Here is a 21197-nt window from a genome sequence, read left to right as displayed (position 1 = left end):
ATCTCTGGGGTTGAAGGAGGTCATGAGTGTAGGTGGCGAGTGCTGAAGAAAGCGCTGGAACCAATGGAACAATCGCCCCACCGCACCCCAGCTTGGACAACAGAGCAAGACTCTGTTTCAAAAAATAAAAAATAAATTAAAAAAAAAAAAGAAATAAACTTGGGGATAAGCCATGTTTAAACTCTGGATCAACTAGGTAAGAGAAAGCCAGTATTGGAAAGAACAAAGGAAGGAGAGATAGAAAGAGAGAAAAGAGAGAGAGAAGGAAAGAGAGAATGAGAGAGAAGGAAAAAGAGAGGAGGAGAGGGAGAGAAAGAGAGAAGAGAGACAGAAAGAGAAGGACAGGGAGAGAGAGAAACAAAGAAAGGAGAGGAAGAGAGAGGGAGAAGAAAAAAAAAAGAAAGAAAAGAGGAGAGGGAGAAAGGAGGGACTGAAGGAAAGACAAAGAAGGAGAGCGAGGAGGGAAGCAAGGCTAGGATGGAGAGGGAGAAGATCTTTGGTTCACCTGCTCCATCCCAGGGAGGTCTCAATAGAGGGAAGAAGGGAAAGGTCTTGAAGCCAGCGGGGTAGCAGGCCAGCGACTTCCTAGCAGGAAATCAGACCAAAAGTCTGTGAGTGTCAAGGGTGTGGACCTGGCAGCCTGTTTTTCTGGACCGTTGGTTGCTGTTGACTGGAGATTTTCTTTCTTTGCTGTTTTCAGAGTTTCAGTCTTAAGCTAGTGGCCACTGCCACATGGCCTGTGGGGAGAGCAGTAAAGGCACTGGAACTGCTGGTGTTGGAGGCCAGCCTGTGTGCACTGTATTTTGTGGAGCCTTCCAAGGTCTTTTACATGCAGCCCTTGTTAGCAGTGAGGAATCCTGAGGAACTCTTGGTAAATAGCTTCAATGCTGACTAGCATTTTGCAGCCATATCCCCAGGCAGAAGTTAGTACTTACAAACCTTTGTCGCTTTTTTAGATCATGTTGAAAGAAAAGACTCTGGATTGATTGGGTCTTGAGCCCCTGGGTGGGATTAAGGGCGAAATCTTACCCTACCTTTTGAGAGTAAAAGCAGCTTAGTGTGTAATATCAGAGCCACCTCTCAAATGCCTGATGTTAATAAAATATTTATCATCAGCAGATGGTGGCCAGGGGAAAAACGACTCTCACTTTCTTTAGAGCCTTTTAGAACTCATGATATGGGGAAGGGAGAGAAAGGGAACCTTCTGACTTATGGTCTGTTTCCCCCAATCTGTTCTCCCAGGGGTTTTCAGGCCCAGACCCCCGGGCCTTTGCACTAAATTCTGTTGACACAGGTCCCAGAGCCCTTCATGGTCTGGGATACATAGAGGTTCCAAAGTTGCTTCTCCTTAGGCCATTTGCTGTAGGCTTCTCTCTGTTCTAGTTTCTCTGTCCAAAGGCTTAAAAGTTTTAAAACAATGTGGCTTGATACCTTGACCTGGTGGCTGTGCAGGACTGAAAGGGGCAGGCCCAGAGAACGGGACCCAGGATCTGGTGAGCCAGGCCAACTCTCACAGATGCTTCTGATGCTGCTGAATGAGCTCACAGCCCCTGCGCATTTTCACCAGTATTTTGAAAAAAGTTCTTTATTTATTTAACAGTGGCACCCCACCTTTCCTATGCCCCAAAGAAACCTTGCAATTACTGAATAAGAACGAAGCAGGAGCCAGGTCTGGGTCTGGAGAGGGAGTGGGGCAGAGTGGAGGAGGCTGCTTCATAGCCACAAGCAGGTCAGATCCTGCTGGGGAGGGCCCAGGAGCTCTCAGAGAATACCACTGCTGGGAGGCATAGCCGGTCCAGGGGCACAGCGGTTGGTTCTCTTTCCTGATTTACATCATCCCCTGAATATCAGTGGCTAGGCAGAGTTGGAGGCTTGTTAGGGGAACACTGCTTCTAATTAGGGCAGGGCTAGATATGGTGAGAACCCAGGAGGCACTCACCTTCTAGAGACATGGGCACTTCTAAACAGGCTGGGGTTGACCTTCCTATAGAGCTTTACTTGGGCTTGTAGATTAAGGATGAGAGGCTAGTGTTTTATGCTGGCTGAAGTCATGCATGTATGTGTGTGGATGGATGTGATAAGCGAGAAAAAGAGAGGAAAGACAGAGATGCAGAGACAGCTAGAGAGAGGAGAGGAGAAATAAAGAGGAAAAGAAGTGATAGTGAGAGAGAGCAAGAGACAGGAAAGAGAGACAGAGACAGCTAGAGAGAGGAGGGATAGAGAGACAGAGAGAGAGGTTGTGAGAAGGTTGGGAATTGGCCAGGGAGGCAGCTGAGATCGTCATTTTAAAATAGGAAAATAAATTGTGGCTTAGTAAAGTAAAAGGTGGCTAGATTATTCATGGTCTAATGTCATTTTTACTGATTTTTCAGGTACATACTGGCTCCTTTCTAAAGCTGCTGCTTTAGGGAAATTTTTAAAAGGCGGTAACCATGAATTATGTCTGGGATTTCCTTCAGCAGATTGGGATCACAGCACAGTTGTTGCATTCAACAAGTACTTTTAAGGCAACTGCTCTGTCCTAGGACCCTGCTAGGTGATGTGGGGAAGAAATGTAGAAATGTAGAAGAAATACTGGGTACAACCCCTGCCCTAGAGGAACTGACCCACCTGTTGAGGAGACAAGACATAGAAATGAAACACATCTGGGGGAAGATGGAAGACCGATGTCAGGAAAAGTACCAGGGTTTCATTGCTCCAGAGATGCAGTTATTGTGATGTTAGAAGCCATGGTTGCAGCTCTTGGTGGAAGCTCTGTGCCAGGTCTGGGTGACTCAAGGAGAGTGCATCCTGGGGAGAAGCCACAGGGGAACCTGCTGGTTTGTACAGGGAGCATCCACACAGGTAGTCATTATCTGAGCTGCTTCACTGTGAGTGCATCCGTGTCACAGCATTTGGATGTCTGAAATCCCCACCCAGGAATTCATGTTGCGGGGACTGTCAGCTGGCTGCCTGGCCCAGAAGAAGTCAAGCACTGCAGTATTCTTGTCCCTATCTGCAAAGTGGGCCAATGCCACCCATCCTTCTTACCTTAGATGCTTGTGTAATGTGAGGGGTGGAATGCAGGAGCCCTTGGCTCAAGCCCTGAATATATTATGCAGTGGTTGCATATCATTGGCTGCAGAAAGAAATTGGAGTCAGCATCTTTCATGTTATTGACACTCTCTGGTGTCCTCCTGTTCTTTGTCCTGCCTGATCTCTCTTTCTTGACTCAGCTATTCTCTTCCCTCTCCAAATCCCCTAAGACCGTTCTTCTGATTCTCTGACCTGCTTCTGTGATGCCATGAAATGCTGTGTATTGCCCCCACATCTAGATCTCTGCCCTGTCCTCGCTTCTAAACCCAGATCCCTGACATCTCCCTGAACATCCTGCAGGCTCATAATGTCAGCCTTGGCTTCTGCCCCATGTGTTACAGTTAAAGGCATCACCTTTGCTGGTACCTCTGTGCCTCCCACTATGGGCTGCTGTCACCCCCTCTCCGATGCTGCTGGAATCGGTCCTCATTTCCACTCTCACTGCTATTTCCCTCGCTGTCAGCCTCGCTTACTTTTACCTCAGTCATAATTTCAGAATGTTCAAAATTATGTATTTGTTTAGCAGTAGAACCCCATTTTTCCTGTACCTCAAACAATCTTCCTTCTAGCTCTAACAAAGACTATTTGAATGGAGAAGCTGCTCTGGTTGTGGTTGGTTCGTGGGCTTCTTTCTATCTCTTCCAGAGAAGCCCTGCCCATCTCTTTCTTTACTCCTGCCCCACTGTGGTCCCAAGGCCCCCTGACACCAGGACCTCAAAGAGCATGGCTTGAAAATTACACCTACCCGCATGTGACAGTTGATTGTGACACCCTCCTAAGCCATCTTCTTGTTCTTCCTTCACCCAGAGTTATTTCTCTAAAATCCAGACCTGACATGGCTCAAAATCCTGTTGATAATGTTGCTGTTCACAGAATGAAGCTTGGATGCCAGCACTACTTTTAGTCTGACCCCACGTTACCTTTTCTTCTTCATGTCCCTCCATTTTCCTTGCTCCGCGCACCACGTGCTGCAGTCATGCAGGAATACTTTGATTCCCCAACCTCATGGGCTCCTGAAGCCTCCATATACTGTTTTGGCTTAAGCTGATCCTTCTACAAGGAATAACTCTGCCCTTGTTTCTCTTCCTGGTGGAAGCCTGTTCAGTCCTCAGGTCTGGTTAGTTCTTGAACTTCCTTCTCATCGTACATAACGTATCACTTCTTCCTGTTTGTTCCTACAACAATCTGTGTATACTTTTTTTAAAAAAATGTACTGATCTCATTGCATTATAGTTATGTTAAGGGCAGAGACAATGTCCTATTTATCTTCACGTCCCCATGGCACCCAGCCCGGTACTCAGTATACAGCAGGCATTTATTCCACATTTGTTGAATAAACAAACAATGGAATGAATGCAATGAATGAATTTGACATGCTCATAAAAGATCACATGGGCAGGGCCCAAAGGCATCATTTTCCTCCACTTTCACTGGTTCATCACTCTTAGGAAGAGTCAGGCTGTGGGGCTGCCTGTGTTCTAGCTTTTGTGGTATTAATCAGTAAAAACAGCACGGTTCTGAGCATAGTGTGCTTGAGCTGCGTCTGACTTCCTATCGTCTGCACCTTTCCCCGTAGGGCCAGGTACTTTGTTCAGTCCCAGACCCTAAACTTCTGACCTGCAGCCACAAGGATTTCAGGAGCACTGTTCAACATTCAGTCTCTAAACCCCATGCTGATTCAGGTAGCTGGTCTCCTGCTAGCCTTGATTCCAAGATTCTGTCCCCACCTTTTGCCCTAGTTTTTGTAAGTGGGCCCTGGTTGTTGTCCCAATAATAATAATAATAATAATAATAATAATAATAATAATAATTATTATTATTATTGTTATTTTGTGTGTGTGTGATGGAGTTTTGCTCTTGTTGCCCAGACTGGAGTGCAATGGCGTGATCTCACCTCACTGCAACCTCTGCCTCCCCGGTTCAAGCGATTTTCCTGCCTCAGCCTCCTGAGTAGCTGGGATTACAGGCATGTGTCACCACACCTGGCTAATTTTTGTATTTTTAGTAGAGATGGGGTTTTGCCATGTTGGCCATGCTGGTCTTGAACTCCTGACCTCAGGTGATCCATCTGCCTCAGCCTCCCAAAGTGTTGGGATCACAGGCGTGAGCCACTGTGCCCGGCCCTGTCTTCCAAAATTTGAGGCTGTGATTGGCAGTCTGACCTGTACCTCATCACTCTAGGGCTGGAGCCCCTCCCAAGCTGGGTGGGTTCCTGCTGCTGAACCCCAATCTGGGGACTGGCACTTTGCTTCCTGTTGCAAGATTTCCTTAGTGCCAACTTCTGAGCATCCCATATAGACATCTTAACATTTCCTGTTTCCTTCCACCCCAGGCCTTTAAAGATGCTGTTTCCTCTGCCTGCAACTCTGTTCTTGTTTTTCCACTTAAAGCTCCAGCACCTCTTCTTCATGACGCCTACCTGACGCCTGCTTTCATGAGGATTTTCTCTTAGCAGCTTGCATATGTTCTCATGGCCTCCTGAGCTCCCACTTAATGGCACTTATCACAATTTTTATTTTATAGTCATGTGATCATTCATTAATGTGTTTCCCATGCTAGATTCTAGTGAGGTCCAAGGACAGGGATGATGTCTGTTTTGCTCACAATTTTATTGAGCCCTGTGATTAGCATGTAGTCAGTGCTTTATACATATTACTAGATGAAGTGAATAGCTTCTGTATGATCCTACCTGTCCTTCCCACAGAAGTCAACTGGGGGTTACAGAAGTTAACTGGGGCTGTGTGCAGGCATGCCCCAGATGTGATGCTCTGTCACTAATCTTCTCTGTAAGTCCACACCCAGGTACCACCTTTTAAGGCATAAATCATAAAACAAATGTACAGAACGGGACTACTGAAATTCTCACTCAACATTCTGCTTTGTTTATTGAAAGTCTTTGGGTATGCATGTTTATTACTTAATTTTCCTGGCATAAGGAATTTGATAGCTATTATATATCATTGTACTCCAAGTTTACTATGCTTCCTTGAACTCAGAGCCAGTCAAACGTTCATCCCTTCATGTTAATTGTTTTCTTCTTTTAATCACACAAGAATTCTATTCCTGGCTGGGCACGGTGGCTCACACCTATAATCCCAGCACTTTGGGAGGCCGAGGTGGACAGATCACTTGAGGCCAAGAGTTCAAGACGAGCCTGACCAACATGGCAAAACCCCGTCTTGTATTATGAAAAATACAAGAATTAGCCGGGTGTGGTGCCAGGCGCCTGTAATCCCAGCTACTCAGTAGGCTGAGGCAGGAGAATCACTTGAATCTGAGAGGTGGAGGCTGTAGTGAGCTGAGGTCGTGCCACTGCACTCCAGCCTGGGTGATGCTGGGTGATGAAGCGAGACTCTGTCTCAAAAAAAAAAAAAAAAAAATAGATTTGAGTTTCCTTTGTTGTCTTAGCTTCTGGGGTACTTGGTGCTGAATTTCATATTTAACTGTAGTAATTACCTCTGCTCAGGTACATCTGTTCTCTGTTCTTTTTAAAGTGATTTATTTATATTTTTGGTTTGTTTTCACTGCTGTGTTGTGTTATGCTTAATTATTAAAGACAATTCAGACCCTTTTGACAATATATTTATATATTACATAGTATAAGTTTTAATTGATATTGTATGTTGCATGCATATGATATATAACGTTTTATATATATTATAAAACCCCAATCTTTCCTTTTTTTATACAACAGTGATAACAATCCATATTCTTCATTTGGAACAACTCTGGTGAGGGATGATGAGAAGAATTTATGGAGTATGCCCCATGATGTGTCCCACACAGAGGCAGATGACGACAGAACCCTGTGCAATTTGATAGTCATTCGTAATCAGCAGGCCAAAGACTCAGAGGTGAGCACCTTTTGACGTCTTGCTGTGCGCAGATGATGCTATATAGTAAAAAATAGTAATTCCTGAGAAGATCCCCTTGAAATAACAAAAAGAATGGAGGATGAAATGTTTGAAATGAAGGGCAGGTATTTTAGCAGCATATATTATCAGTGGTTGCTAATTATAGCTAGTCTTAATTGACCTGCTTGATATAGAGATAAGGCTCATTTCTAATTCCTACCTTAATGGCACAAATTACACGCAAGGCTGTTGAAGAGTGTGAAGATAGTTTGTCATCTTAAATGGCTTAAACCGTCCATCTCTAATCTTTCCAGTTGTTTGGTAAGCCACAGTTACTTGATTCAGACTGAAGTTTGAAGGGTACTTTGCATTATCACTAATTTTGAATTAGTGAAGCCTGAATTAGTTTTTTTTTTTTTTCCTGTTTAAAGGTCCTTAAATTGTGCATATTGATCAGACAGCAGTGGATCCAGTATATATTTGAGATACTTCTTGTGATAAGGCTTGAACCCTCGCAATAACTCTAAATCCAAAGAGATTGATTTAAGAACACTAGAATATTAAAAAGGAGAGAACTCTGTAAGTTAAGAAAAAACAGCAAAGACAATCATACTTTTTTTCTCCTTTCTTTGGAAAGTCATGTTTGAGTTAGGTTTTCTGACTTCTGTGTTCATCAGCTACCTCTGAGGAGAAACCTGTATTAAATATACACTCCATGCTTCTTTGTATAGAGGAATTGAGCAGGGTAGGGAAACTTATAGTTGGGTTTAGTGTGTATGTTGGTGGCGCGGGGGTGGGTGGAGGTGCTATGGAGCTTGTCTTTTCCTTATCGAGGTTTCTTTATTTTTGGTAATTGGTAACTTTTTTTCTCCCCAAAAAACGTATTTTAGCAGGAGGTGATAACTTTTAGAAGTGCCATGTGTCCCGGTCCTTTTATTCTGATGTGACTTGCATGCTTTGGAGGGGTTAGAGATGTAGATCACAGGGTGGGGGAAGGGCTGGCAGTTGCCTCTGCTCTTGAGGCCTGGGGAAGGGTGGGCTGGGACTCCTTCAGTGGCTGCTGTGTAGCATCCCACTAGTGACCGAGCACCCACTACCTCTGGCTGCCCATGTCCCCAGCAAAATCCCCTCTGTGATGGGCAATGCTGAAGGCAAGTCATAAATCCTGCTGCCGCCAAGAACTGCACTGCCTGGCTGCCCTTTCTGAGCATATAATTGGGAATGCGTGGCCTTCTTTTCTCTTTAGTGGAAAGAACAAATTCTTACACTCCTGTATTATATTAACCAGTTAAGGTTTCTGCTGGTGAAAACAGAGTCAGTTCTTCTCTTTTCTTCCTCTTCTTACCTCACTCTGCCCAAAGCAGTAACAGCAATACGGAAATAATGTATAGTGTCTCTCTCTCTCTCTCTCTCTTTCTGTCTCTCTCTCTCTCACCAGGGCCCCATGCAAATCTGAAAGGGGCTGGAAAAGGTATTTGGAGCTGAATTTGGCAGCTCTCCCTGGAGGAGCTCCCACCTTTCTTCCCGCTTATCTTTACTTTTCAAAAGACAGAAGAGGAACATGAACGACAAAGCCCTCTCGAAAAGCACAGCTTCTAAAGTGGCCCATTGTGTCTTTTTTGTGCTAGTCCTTGGGCTTGGTGTGATGGGTCCTCCAGAAGCTTCCTCCTCCTCCTCCCCCTCCTTCTTTTCTTCTTCTTCCTCTTCCTCTCCTTCTTCCCCTTCTCCCTCTTCTCCATCTTTTTTTAAAATTATACTTTAAGTTCTGGGATACATGTGCAGAATGTGCAGGTTACATAGGTATACACGTGCCATGGTGGTTTGCTCACCCATCAACCTGTCATCTACATTAGGTATTTCTCCTAATGCTATCCCTCCCCTAGGCCCCTACCCCCTGACAGGCCCAGGTGTGTGATGTTCCCCTCCCTGTGTCCCTGTGTTCTCTTTTTTCAACTCCCACTTATGACTGAGAACATGTGGTGTTTGGTTTTCTGTTCCTGTGTTAGTTTGCTGAGAATGATGGTTTTCAGCTTCATCCATGTCCCTGCAAAGGACATGAACTCATCCATTTTTATGGCTGCATAGTATTCCATGGTGTATATGTGCCACATTTTCTTTATGCAGTCTATCATTGATGGGCATTTGGGTTGGTTCCAAATCTTTGCTTTTGAGAACAGTGTTGCAATAAACATACATGTGCATGTGTCTTTATAGTAGAATGATTTATAATCCTTTGGGTATATACCCAGTAATGGGATTGCTGGGTCAAATAGTATTTCTGGTTCTAGATCCTTGAGGAATCGTCACACTGTCTTCCACAATGGTTGAACTAATTTACACTCCCACCAACAGTGTAAAATTGTTTCTATTTCTCCACATCTCTCCAGCATCTGTTGTTTTCTGAGTTTTTAGTGATCGCCATTCTAACTGGCATGAGATGGTATCTCATTGTGGTTTTGATTTGCATTTCTCTAATGACCAGTGATGATGAGCTTTTTTTCATATGTTTGTTGGCTGCATAAATGTCTTCTTTTGAGAAGTGTCTGTTCATATCCTTTGCTCACTTTTTGATGGGGTTTTTTTCTTTCTCATAAATTTATTTAAGTTCCTTGTAGATTCTGAATATTAGCCCTTTGTCAGATAGATTGCAAAAATTTTCTCTCATTCTGTAGGTTGCCTGTTCACTCTGATGATAATTTCTTTTGCCGTGCAGAAGCTCTTTAGTTTAATCCCATTTGTCAATTTTGGCTTTTGTTGCCATTGTTTTTGGTGTTTTATTAATGAAGTCTTTGCCCATGCCTATGTCCTGAATGGTATTGCCTAAGTTTTCTCCTAGGGTTTTAATGGTTTTAAGTCTTATGTTGAAGTCTTTAATCCATCTTGAATTAATTTTTGTGTAAGGTGTAAGGAAGGGGTCCAGTTTCAGTTTTCTGCATATGGCTAGCCAGTTTTCCCAACACCATTTATTAAATAGCAGATCCTTTCCCCATTGCTTGTTTTTGTCAGGTTTGTCAAAGATCAGATGGTTGTAGATGTGTGACATTACTTCTGAGGCCTCTGTTCTGTTCTATTGGTCTGCATATCTGCTTTGGTACTAGTACCATGCTGTTTTGGTTACTGTAGCCTTGTAATATAGTTGAAGTCAGGTAGCATAGCATGATGCCTCCAGCTTTGTTCTTTTGGCCTAGGATTGTCTTGGCTATACGGGCTCTTTTTTGGTTCCATATGAAATTTACAGTAGTTTTTTCTAATTCTGTGAAGAAAGTCAGTGGTAGCTTGATGCGGATAGCATTGAATCTATAAATTACTTTGGGCAGTATGGCCATTTTCATGATATTGATTTTTCCTATCCATGAGCATGGAATGTTTTTCCATTTGTTTGTGTCCTCTCTTATTTCCTTGAGCAGTGGTTTGTAGTTCTTGAAGAGGTCCTTCACATCCCTTGTAAGTTGTATTCCCAGGTATTTAATTCTCTTTGTAGCAATTGTGAATGGGAGTTCATTTATGATTTGCCTCTCTGTTTGTCTGTTGTTGGTGTACAGGAATGCTTGTGATTTTTGCACATTGATTTTGTATCCTGAGACTTTGCTGAAGTTGCTTATCAGCTTAAGGAGATTTTGGGCTGAGACAATGGGGTTTTCTAAATATACCATTATGTCATCCGCAAACAGAGACAATTTGACTTCCTCTCTTCCTATTTGAATACTTTTATTCCTTTCTCTTGCCTGATTGCCCTGGCCAGAACTTACAATACTATGTTGAATAGGAGTGGTAAGAGAGGGCATCCTTGTCTTGTGCCAGTTTTCAAAGGGAATGCTTCCAGCTTTTGCCCATTCAGTGTGATACTGGCTGTGGGTTTGTCATAAACAGCTCTTTTGAGATACGTTCCATCAATTATTTTGAGATGCGTTCCATCAATACCTAGTTTATTGAGAGTTTTTAGCATGAAGGGCTGTTGAATTTTGTTGAAGGCCTTTTCTGCTTCTATTGAGATAATCATGTGGTTTTTTCGTTGGTTCTGTTTATGTGATGGATTACATTTATTGATTTGCATATGTTGAACCAGCCTTGCATCCCAGGGATGAAGCTGACTTGATTGCGGTGGATAAGCTTTTTGATGTGCTGCTGGATTCAGTTTGCCAGTATTTTATTGAGGATTTTCACATAGATGTTCATCAGGGAGATTGGCCTGAAATTTTCTTTTTTTGTTGTGTCTCTGCCAGGTTTTGGTATCAGGATGAGGCTGGCCTCATAAAATGAGTTAGGGCAGAGTCCCTCTTTTTCTGTTGTTTGGAATAGTTTCAGAAGGAATGGTACCAGCTTCTCTTTGTACCTCTGGTAGAATTCAGCTGTGAATCCGTCTGGTTGTGGCCTTTTTTTGGTTGGCTATTAATTACTGCCTCAATTTCAGAACTTGTTATTGGTCCAGTCAGGGATTCAAATTCTTCCTGGTTTATTCTTAGGAGGGTGTATGTGTCCAGGAATTTATCCATTTCTTCCAGATTTTCTAGTTTATTTGCATAGAGGTGTTTATAGTATTCTCTGATGGGTAGTTTGTATTTCTGTGGGATCAGTGGTGATCTCACCTTTATCATTTTTTATTGCATCTATTTGATTCTTCTCTCTTTTCTTCTTTATTAGTCTTGCTAGTTGTCTATCTATTTTGTTAATCTTTTCAAAAAGCCAGCTCCTGGATTCATTGATTTTTTTTTTTTTGAATGGTTTTTTGTGTCTCTACCTCCTTCAGTTCTGCTCTGATCTTAGTTATTTCTTGTCTTCTGCTAGCTTTTGAATTTGTTTGCTCTTGCTTCTCTAGTTCTTTTAATTGTGATGTTAGGGTGTCAATTTTAGGTCTTTCCTGCTTTCTCCTATGCACATTTAGTGCTATAAATTTCCCTCTAAATACTGCTTTAGCTGAGTGCCAGAGATTCTGGTACGTTGTGTCTTTGTTTTCGTTGGTTTCAGAGAACTTATTTATCTCTGCCTTAATTTTGTTATTTACCCAGTAGTCATTAAAGAGCAGGTTGTTCGGTTTCCGTGTAGTTTTGCGGTTTTCAGTGAGTTTCTTAATCCTGTGTTCTAATTTGATTGCACTGTGCTCTGAGAGACTGTTATGATTTCTGTTCTTTTGCATTTGCTGAGGAGTGTTTTACTTCCAATTATGGTCAATTTTAGAATAAGTGTGATGTGGTGCTGAGAAGAATGTATATTCTGTTGATTTGGGTTGGAGAGTTCTGTACATGTCTATTAGGTCTGCTTGCTTCAGAGCTGAGTTTAACTCCTGTATATCCTTGTTAATTTTCTGTCTCATTGATCTGTCTAGTATTGGCAGTGGGGTGTTAAAGTCTCCCACTATTATTGTGTGGGAATCTAAGTCTCTTTGTATGTCTCTAGGAACTTGCTTTATGAATCTGGGTGCTCCTGTACTGGGTACACATATATTTAGGATAGTTAGCTCTTTTTGTTGCGTTGATCCCTTTACCATTATGTAATGCCCTTCTTTATCTTTTTTGATCTTTTTTGGCTTAAAGTCCATTTTATCAGAGACAAGGATTGCAATCCCTGCTCTTTTTGCTTTCCATTTGCTTGGTAAATATTCCTCTTTATTTTGAGCTGATGTGTGTCTTTGCATGTAAGATGGGTCTCTTGAATATAGCACACTGAGGGGTCTTGACTCTTTATCCAATTTGCCAGTCTGTATCTTTTAATTGGGGCATTTAACCTATTTACATTTAAGGTTAATATTGCTTTGTGTGAATTTGATCCCATCATTATGATGCTAGCTGGTTATTTTGCCTGTTAGTTGAGGCAGTTTCTTCATAGTGTCGATGGTCTTTACAATTTGGTATGTTTTTGCAGTGGCTAGTACCGGTTTTTCCTTTCCATATTTAGTGCTTCCTTCAGGAGCTCTTGTAAGGCAGGCCTGGTGGTGACAAAATCTCTCAGTATTTGCTTGTCTGTACAGGATTGTATTTCTCTTTTGCTTATGAAGCTTATTTTGGCTGGATATGAAATTCTGGGTTGAGAATTCTTTTCTTCAAGAATGTTGAATATTGGCCCCCACTCTCTTCTGGCTTGTGGGGTTTCTGCAGAGAGATCCACTGTTAGTCTGACAGGCTTCCCTTTGTGGGTAACCCGACCTTTCTCTCTGGCTGCCCTTAACATCTTTTCCTTCATTTCAACCTTGGTGAATCTTATAATTATGTGTCTTGGAGTTACTCTTCTCGAGGAGTATCTTTGTGGTGTTCTCTGTATTTCCTGAATTTGAATGTTGGCCTGTCTTGCTAAGTTGGAGAAGTTCTTGTGGATAATATCCTGAAGAGTGTTTTCCAACTTGGTTCCACTCTCCCCATCACTTTCAGGTACACCAATCAAATGTAGATTTGGTCTTTTCACATAGTCCCATATTTCTTGGAGGTTTTCTTTACTCCTTTTCATTCTTTTTTCTCTAATCTTGTCTTCACGCTTTATTTCATTAAGTTGATCTTCAATCTCTGATATCCTTTCTTTTGCTTGATCGATTTGGCTACTGATACTTGTGAATGCTTCATGAAGTTCTCCTGCTGTGTTTTTCAGCTCCATTAGGTCATTTATGTTCTTCTCTAAACTGGTTACTGTAGTTAGCAATTCCTCTAACCTGTTTTCAAGGTTCTTAGCTTCCTTGCATTGGGTTAGAACATGCTCCTTTAGGTTGGAAAAGTTTGTTATTACCCACTTTCTGAGGTCTATGTCTGTCAATTTGTCAAACTCATTCTCTGTCCAGTTTTGTTCCCTGCTGGTAAACAGTTGTGATCCTTTGGAGGAGAAGAGGCATTCTAGTTTTTGGACTTTCCAGCCTTTTTGCACTGGTTTTCCTCATCTTCGTGGATTTATCTACCTTTGATCTTTGATATTGGTGACCTGTGGATAGGGTTTCTGTGTGGATGCTCTTTTTGTTCATGTTGATGCTATTCCTTTCTGTTTGTTAGTTTTCCTTCTAACAGTCAGGCCTCTCTGCTGCAGGTCTGCTGGAGTTTGCTGGAGGTCCACTCCAGACCCTGTTTGCCTGGGTATCACCAGTGGAGGCTGTAGAACAGCAAAGATTGCTGCCTGTTCCTTCCTCTGGAAGTTTCGTCCAAGAGGGGCACCCACCAGATACCAGCAGGAGCTCTCCTGTATGAGGTATCTGTTGACCCCTGCTGGGAGGTGTCTCCTGGTCAGGAGGCATAGGGGTCAGGGACCCACTTGAGGAGGCAGTCTGTCCCTTAGCAGAGCTTGAGGGCCATCCTGGGAGATCCACTGCTCTCTTCAGAGCCGGCAGGCAGGAACGTTTAAGTCTGCTGAAGCTGTGCCCACAGCCACCCCTTCCCCCAGGTGCTCTGTCCCAGGGAGATGGGGGTTTTATCTATAAGCCCCTGACTGGGGCTGCTGCCTTTCTTTCAGATATGCTCTGCTCAGAGAGGAGGAATCTAGAGAGGCAGTCTGGCTATAGTGGCTTTGCTGAACTGCAGTGGCTCCACCCAGTTCAAACTTCCCAGCGGCTTTGTGTACACTGTGAGGGAAAAACTGCCTACCCAAGCCTCAGTAATGGTGGATGCCCCTCCCCCAACCAAGCTCGAGCATCCCAGGTCAACTTCAGACTGCTGTGCTGGCAGCGAGAATTTCAAGCCAGTGGATCTTAGCTTGCTGGGCTCCATGGGAGTGGGATCTGCTGAGCCAGCCCCTTTGGTTTCTTGGCTTCAGCCCCTTTCCAGGGGAGTAAACGGTTCTGTCTCACTGGTGTTCCACTGCCACTGGGGTATGAAAAAAAACTCCTGCAGCTAGCTTGGTGTCTGCCCAAACGCCCACCTTGTTTTATGCTTGAAACCCAGGGCCCTGGTGGCATAGGCACCTGAGAGAATCTCCTGGTCTGCGGGTTGCAAAGTCCGTGTTAAAAGCATAGTATCTGGGCTGGAGTGCACCGTTCCTCACAGCAAAATCCCTCACAGCTTCCCTTGGCTAAGAGAGGGAATTCCCTGACCCCTTGCTTTTCTCTGTGAGGCAGCGCCCCACCCTGCTTCAGCTTGCCCTCTGTGGGCTGCACCAACTGTCTAACCAGTCCCAATGAGATGAGCCAGGTACCTCAGTTGGAAATGCAGAAATCACCCGTCTTCTGCGTTGATCTCGCTGTGAGCTGCAGACTGGAGCTGTTCCTATTTGGCCATCTTGGAATAACCTCTTCCTCTTGCCTAAGAAATAAAATCAGGCAGGAACTCTGTTACCAAGACAGGCAGTCAAATAAATAACATGAAGACGTGATGATAATTATGCATGAAATGATTGGAAATAAACCTTTTCATAGTGCTTCCTTCTTCCTTTTTTTTTTATTTTTTAAATTTTTTAATTGTTTTTATTTTGAGATGGAGTTTCACTCTTGTTGCCCAGGCTGGAGTGCAATGGTGTGATCTTGGCTCACTGCAACCTCCGTCTCCTGGTTTCAAGGGATTCTCCTGCCTCAGCCTCCAGAGTAACTGGGATTACAGGCATGCACCACCACACCCGGCTAATTTTTAATTAGCTACCTGGTAAATTTTGTATTTTTAGTGGAGACGGGGTTTCACCATGTTGGTCTGGCTGATCTGGAACTCCTGACCTCAGGTGATCCACCTGCCTAGGCCTCCTAAAGTGCTGGAATTACAGATTTGAGCCACTGTGCCCTTCCACTTTCTTCTTTTAAAAGTACAAAAGTAATGTAGTTCTTAAAAGTTGCTTATGTTGCCGGGTGTGGTGGCTCATGCCTGTAATCCCAGCACTTTGGGAGGCTGAGGTGGGTGGATCACGAGGTCCAGAGTTTGAGACCAGCCTGACCAACATGGTGAAACCCCGTCTCTACTAAAAATGCAAAAATTAGCTGGGCGTGATGGCGCTTACCTGTAATTCCAGCTACTAAGGAGGCTGAGGCAGGAGAATCGCTTGAACCTGGGAGGCAGAGGTTGCAGTAAGCCAAGATCGTGCCACTGCACTCTAGCCTGGGCGACAGAGCAAGACTTCATCTCAAAAAAACAGCAAAAAAAATTGCTTATATTTTCTTCTAAAATGTTGAAATTCATTTTCCCTACAGATTGGATCACGTATTATGTACTGTTCTGTACTTTGCTTTCTTCACACTTAATATATTTTGGACATATTTCCATTTTAATATGCTTAGGTTTACTTTTTTGCTTTAGGGGACCCTCTAGTATTCTCTTGCATGGATTCACCATCATTTATTCAACCAGTTCCTATTGATATTTAGGTTGATTTAATTTTTTTCCTGTCGGAAGCAATGTTGTAGTGGACATCCATATATATTTGTATGACCTTCCATAGTTTTTTCAGTAGAATTGTTGGATCAAAGTATGTGCATTTGGAAAGTTGGAATGTAACAGTGCTTCATGTATTGGTCTGTTCTCATGCTGCTAATAAAGACATACCCAAGACTGGGTAATTTATAAAGGAAAGAGGTTTAATTGATTCACAGTTCCTCATGGCTGGGGAGGCCTCACAATCATGGCAGAAGGCAAAGGAGGAGCAAAGTCATGCCTTACATGGTGGCTGGCAAGAGAACTTGTGCAGGGGAACTCGTATGTATAAAACCATCAGATCTTGTGAGACTTACTCACTACCACGAGAACAGTATGGGGGAAACTGCTCCCATGATTCAATTATCTCCACCTGACCCTGCCCTTAACACGTAGGGATAATTACAATTCAAAGTGAGATTTGTGGGGACACAGCCAAACCATATCACTTCATTCTTGGGAAACTAGGAAAAACACTTCAAGGTGGCAAACAGAGGTTGCAATCTCAGATCTCTCCAGGGACTAGGCAATCACATCAGTGAGGGAAGTGGGCACCCCCTGCCCTTCACCCCGCATATTGAATGGCATTGGAAACTCATACTGCTTTTAATGGGAGCAGCTGTTAAGCTCTAGATAGCTGCTTGCCATGTTGAGAATGTGAACCCACTTGCCATGTTAAGAATGTGGACCCACAAATACTGGAATTTTTAATTTTTCAAAAGAAGCTGAAAATCCAGATTTTCATATAAAATGTCCAGATTTTCAAATAACTCAATTAAAAAATATGCCAGCTAAATAAATATGTTTTCTTTCCAGTAGGAGATAGCTTAAAATAAAATTAAATAAAATAAAACATGCCTATGAGCTATTGATATGTAAAGACGTTTATAGCAACGACTACTACTAGTTATGATTATTGTTGTTTTGTCCAAGATAATTGAAAAACGAACTCACCATTGATTTAGAAGGTGAAAGTGGGAAGCTAGAGGGGGATTGTTTTAACTTTGAATGAGTTCCATATTTATTACTATTGCTTATTTTCTTTTCCACACAGGATAAAATTGGTACAGATTTTAATTTTAAAAAAAAAGGATTCTGGTTTTGGAAGAAAATCAAATTTCACTTACTAAGGAACAAGGAACCCTAGATATTTTTTGTATGATACAATTTAGAAGCTCAAGAAAGGTATTAAGAAAAATGGAACATAATGTTTTTCCTTGAGTAGCAATAGCACAAAAGACCTAGGAATGTCCATCTTTGGAATTCTCTGGATGATAACAAATAAATTCAAGGCAGTGTATGTACTATCTGCATTCTCCTTGGAATCTGAAGCTGGTAGAGGAAGGACCACAGATAATTAAGGCTAAATTTATAGTGTTCCAAACTGAAAAAAGTCAGGAAAAAAAATATATATAGAAGAACAAATAATGAAACAAAGGCATGAGCTTAAAGTCATTTGGTGTCAAAAAAATACAAAACAACATTATTTAAACCTCATAGACAGAATCCACCTTCATTTATATAAGCCTTCAGGAGCTGATGGAAAACAGACCTTCTGCAGAAGAAATGATGCATTTGCAAACCTCTAAGTAGTGGAAAAAATATTGCTTTTGTCTTTGAATGATGCCATAAAGTACATTATGTTTGCCTAAGAAGTAGCAAACAGCCTCAATGTCCCTAAATCATTATCCTTATGTTCATTTTCATTAAAGTAGTTGTACTTTACATAACATGCTCTGCTCTAGGGAGCTTAATAATTGTTAATGAAATATGGATACAACTTATTATTTATTTAATAATTATAATCATACTGAGTGAACTTATTCTCTAAGATATTAATAATAATGAAAATAGTGCCAGGCACTGTTCTGACCACTTTGCATATGTTAACTGTGTCCTCTTTAACAACAACTCACTGAAGCAGGTACCATTATTATTTCCATTTTAAACAACTTATCTAAGGGCACACAGCTGTTGAGTTTGGATGCAGGATTTGAATCTGCCTTTGTGGCTCCCGAGATATATAATGAGTATCAGGATTGAAATGGAGAGAAAGGAACAGATATTGTTTGTGACTCAATGTAGATTTCAAAATGTATAAGCAAAGTCTGCTCATAAGCCTGTTTCTGTGTCTTGTTGGTGCCAATGAGTACGAAAGGAATTTTCATATCAATGGGATGACAGCTACATTTGGTCTGAGGATGGTGACCATGTTTCAGGAAGTGTTTCCAGGCACAACACACATTTTTCCCAAGTTATGCTTTTCCATGGTGATTGCAGCTAGTGAAGACTTATTTCCTGGTCTTCTGTTTTATTACCTCCAAAATATTTCATTCTATTCTGTTCCATCCCTTCTTCACTTTGTTTAGTGTTCTCTGACCTGTTTTAGTGCCTCTTTCTATGGTTTGGCAGTTCCTTTAGGAGTTTGTACATAGCTTTCACATTTTGACTCTGCTAAAAAAGCCTTAATTTTTTTTTTTTTTTTTTTTTTTTTGGTGACAAGGTCTTATTCTGTTGCTCAGGCTTCAGTACAGAGGTGCAATCATAGCTCATGATAGCCTCAACCTCCTGGGCTCCAGCAATTCTTCTGCCTTGGCCTTCCAAAGCATTGGATTACAGGCATGAGCCACTGTGACTGGCTGCTTTTACATTTTTGGTTAAGGAGATATATGCTAACTGATATGGTTTGGCTGTGTCCCCACTCAAATCTCACCTTGAATTCCCACATGTTGTGGGATGGACATGGGGGGAGGTAATTCAATCATGGGGGCAAGTCTTTCCCATGCTGTTCTCTTGATAGTGAATAAGTGTCATGAGATCTGATGGTTCTAAAAAGAGGAGTTTTCCTGCACAAGTTCTCTCTGTTTGCCTGCTGCCATCCATGTAAGATGTGACTTGCTTCTCCTTGCCTTCTGCCATGATTGTGAGGTTTCCCCAGCCACGTGGAACTGTAAGTCCAATTAAACCTTTCTTTTGTAAATTTCTCAGTCTGGGGTATGTCTTTATAAGCAGCATGAAAATGGACTAATACGTGAACTATCAGATCATTCTCATAAACCCTTTCAAGTACTGTTTTGGTTCAAAAATAGGTGATGTTTATTTGGCATAATGAGTGACAGAAATTCTATGCTTATCCTTTAAGGCTATTAAGTAATTGTATGCTGACAAATGCATATACCTCTCATGACATGTGTCTGCCTGCTAGTCACTCATCAGCAGGAACCACATGGTCACCAGATGCTTGTGTGGCTGGAGTGATCTCTGAAAACCACACTTGGCCAAACCCCCTGGGAGCAGCTAAATTTTATTTTTTTAAAACTACAGAGGCAATACTTCATAAATACATACAATTACTACATGTCAACTAAAAATAAAAGTGAAAAATTAAAACTACAGAAGCAGACACATAAATGATCCTCATTTATAATTTATTTGCCCCCAGTACATAAAGACTACCTGCTAGGGTATTGCCAGACATTGTAAACAGTTCCTTAAAAATGTTTAAGATAGGAACAGACCTTCCCCCACGGGCTGTCTCCAATGTCTGGATCATACACTTAGCCTATCATGTCCCTAATACAAAAAGGGACAACAAAGCAGAGTTGATTGGAATATTGTATGGGAGAAACAGGGAAAGGGGGGTTGAATTGATCGTGGACCAGCCACATAATGCTTAAGCACTCAGAAACTGAGATACTCCAGTTTGGCTCTGCATTACTGTGTCTCAATATGTCCCCAAGAATTGGACAAAGCCCACTCTTTCAGGGCCATCTGATTTTTCCAGAAGTGGGTGAACACTGGCTACATTTGGAGATAGGACTGCAAGTTTTACCCCAACCACGGAGGAGCAAAATAACTGGAAAAGGGAAGCGATTCTCTAGATAATTTTGGGATCCTCCAAAGGCTTCTTTCTTTGAGGTCCAGATTATTTGGATTCTTGAATGCATTTATTCTTTCTTTTACTTTGCTAGTGACTATTTGGGTTTAGAGGATTTGGGGCAGGGTGGAGGGAGAGAATAAACAAGCTTACTAGGATCTGAGAATCAGGGGTTCTTGCACTCTATTTTCTAGGTAATAATATTTATAGAATATTACCCTGTATGCTAAGCAACATGCTTCATGTTCTCCAGACAAATACTGAATCCTCATGGTAACCCTATGAAAGAGGCATTTTGACTCAGATGATTAGAGACTTTGTCACTGGTACAAAGTGTTGGAGGAAGTGACTGGGAGCATTGGGATCCCAGCTCAGGTTGGTGTGACCCAGAAACCCTGCATGACTAGAAACAGTACTCCAGGCTCTCCAGTGAGTTTAGAAAGAGCATCAGTGGAACCTCTTTGGTCAAAGACAAAGTTCCCAAGCGGATATTGGCTTCCTGCCTCGAGTAGACACTCCGGTCTGTGTTTGCTGATCATTACTCACCCTGTGTCAACTGAGTCATGGAGTGACTGGTTTTGGTGTTAGTTTTGTATCTACCTGCTTTGGGCACTGCGTATCACATGGCCCTGATGCTATTGCACCATTCGATTACTAAAATCCATGGATTATACCAGAAGACGTTCTGTTCATCGGTCTGTGATGTTTCTATTCTTTGCTCATCCCTGTTCTCCTTTTTAAAAAATATATAAGCATTTCTTTTGATTAGCATTAAGAGAATCAATGTTTCTTTTTTCTTTTTTTTTTTTTTTTTTGATGGAGTTTTGCTGTGACAGAGTTTTGCTCTTGTCACCCAGGCTGGAGTGCAATGGCGTGATCTTGGCTCACTGCAGCCTCTGCCTCCCAGGTTCAAGTGATTCTCCTGTCTCAGCCTCCCAAGTAGCTGGGATGACAGGCATGCACCACCACATCCGGCTAATTTTTGTATTTTCAGTAGAGACGGCGTTTCGCAATGTTGGTCAGGCTGGTCTTGAACTCCTGACCTCAGGTGATCCACCCGCCTCAGCCTCCCAAAGTGTTGGGATTACAGGT

At 42.3% G+C, this 21197-nt stretch overlaps 1 protein-coding gene across 3 annotated transcripts in view; it reads left to right on the top strand.

Moving 5' to 3' along the window:
• The window catches only part of MREG (melanoregulin), a 70482-nt gene that overhangs the window by 9840 nt on the left and 39445 nt on the right, over window positions 1–21197 (top strand). For all 3 annotated transcript variants that reach the window (XR_008501092.2, XR_010122878.1, XM_054478270.2), the window contains exon 2: window positions 6770–6929. Coding sequence is in view for 1 of the 3 variants with exons in the window: in XM_054478270.2 (XP_054334245.1) it covers window positions 6770–6929 (160 nt within the window). In the remaining 2 variants the exon portion in view is untranslated. The remainder of the gene's footprint in view (window positions 1–6769; window positions 6930–21197) is intronic.

The sequence above is a fragment of the Pongo pygmaeus genome, chromosome 11 (genome assembly GCF_028885625.2).
Source record: "Pongo pygmaeus isolate AG05252 chromosome 11, NHGRI_mPonPyg2-v2.0_pri, whole genome shotgun sequence".
In the NCBI taxonomy this organism is placed as follows: Eukaryota; Metazoa; Chordata; class Mammalia; order Primates; family Hominidae; genus Pongo; species Pongo pygmaeus.
Note: the sequence above shows the minus strand (reverse complement) of the source record. Positions and strands in the feature narration are given on the sequence as shown.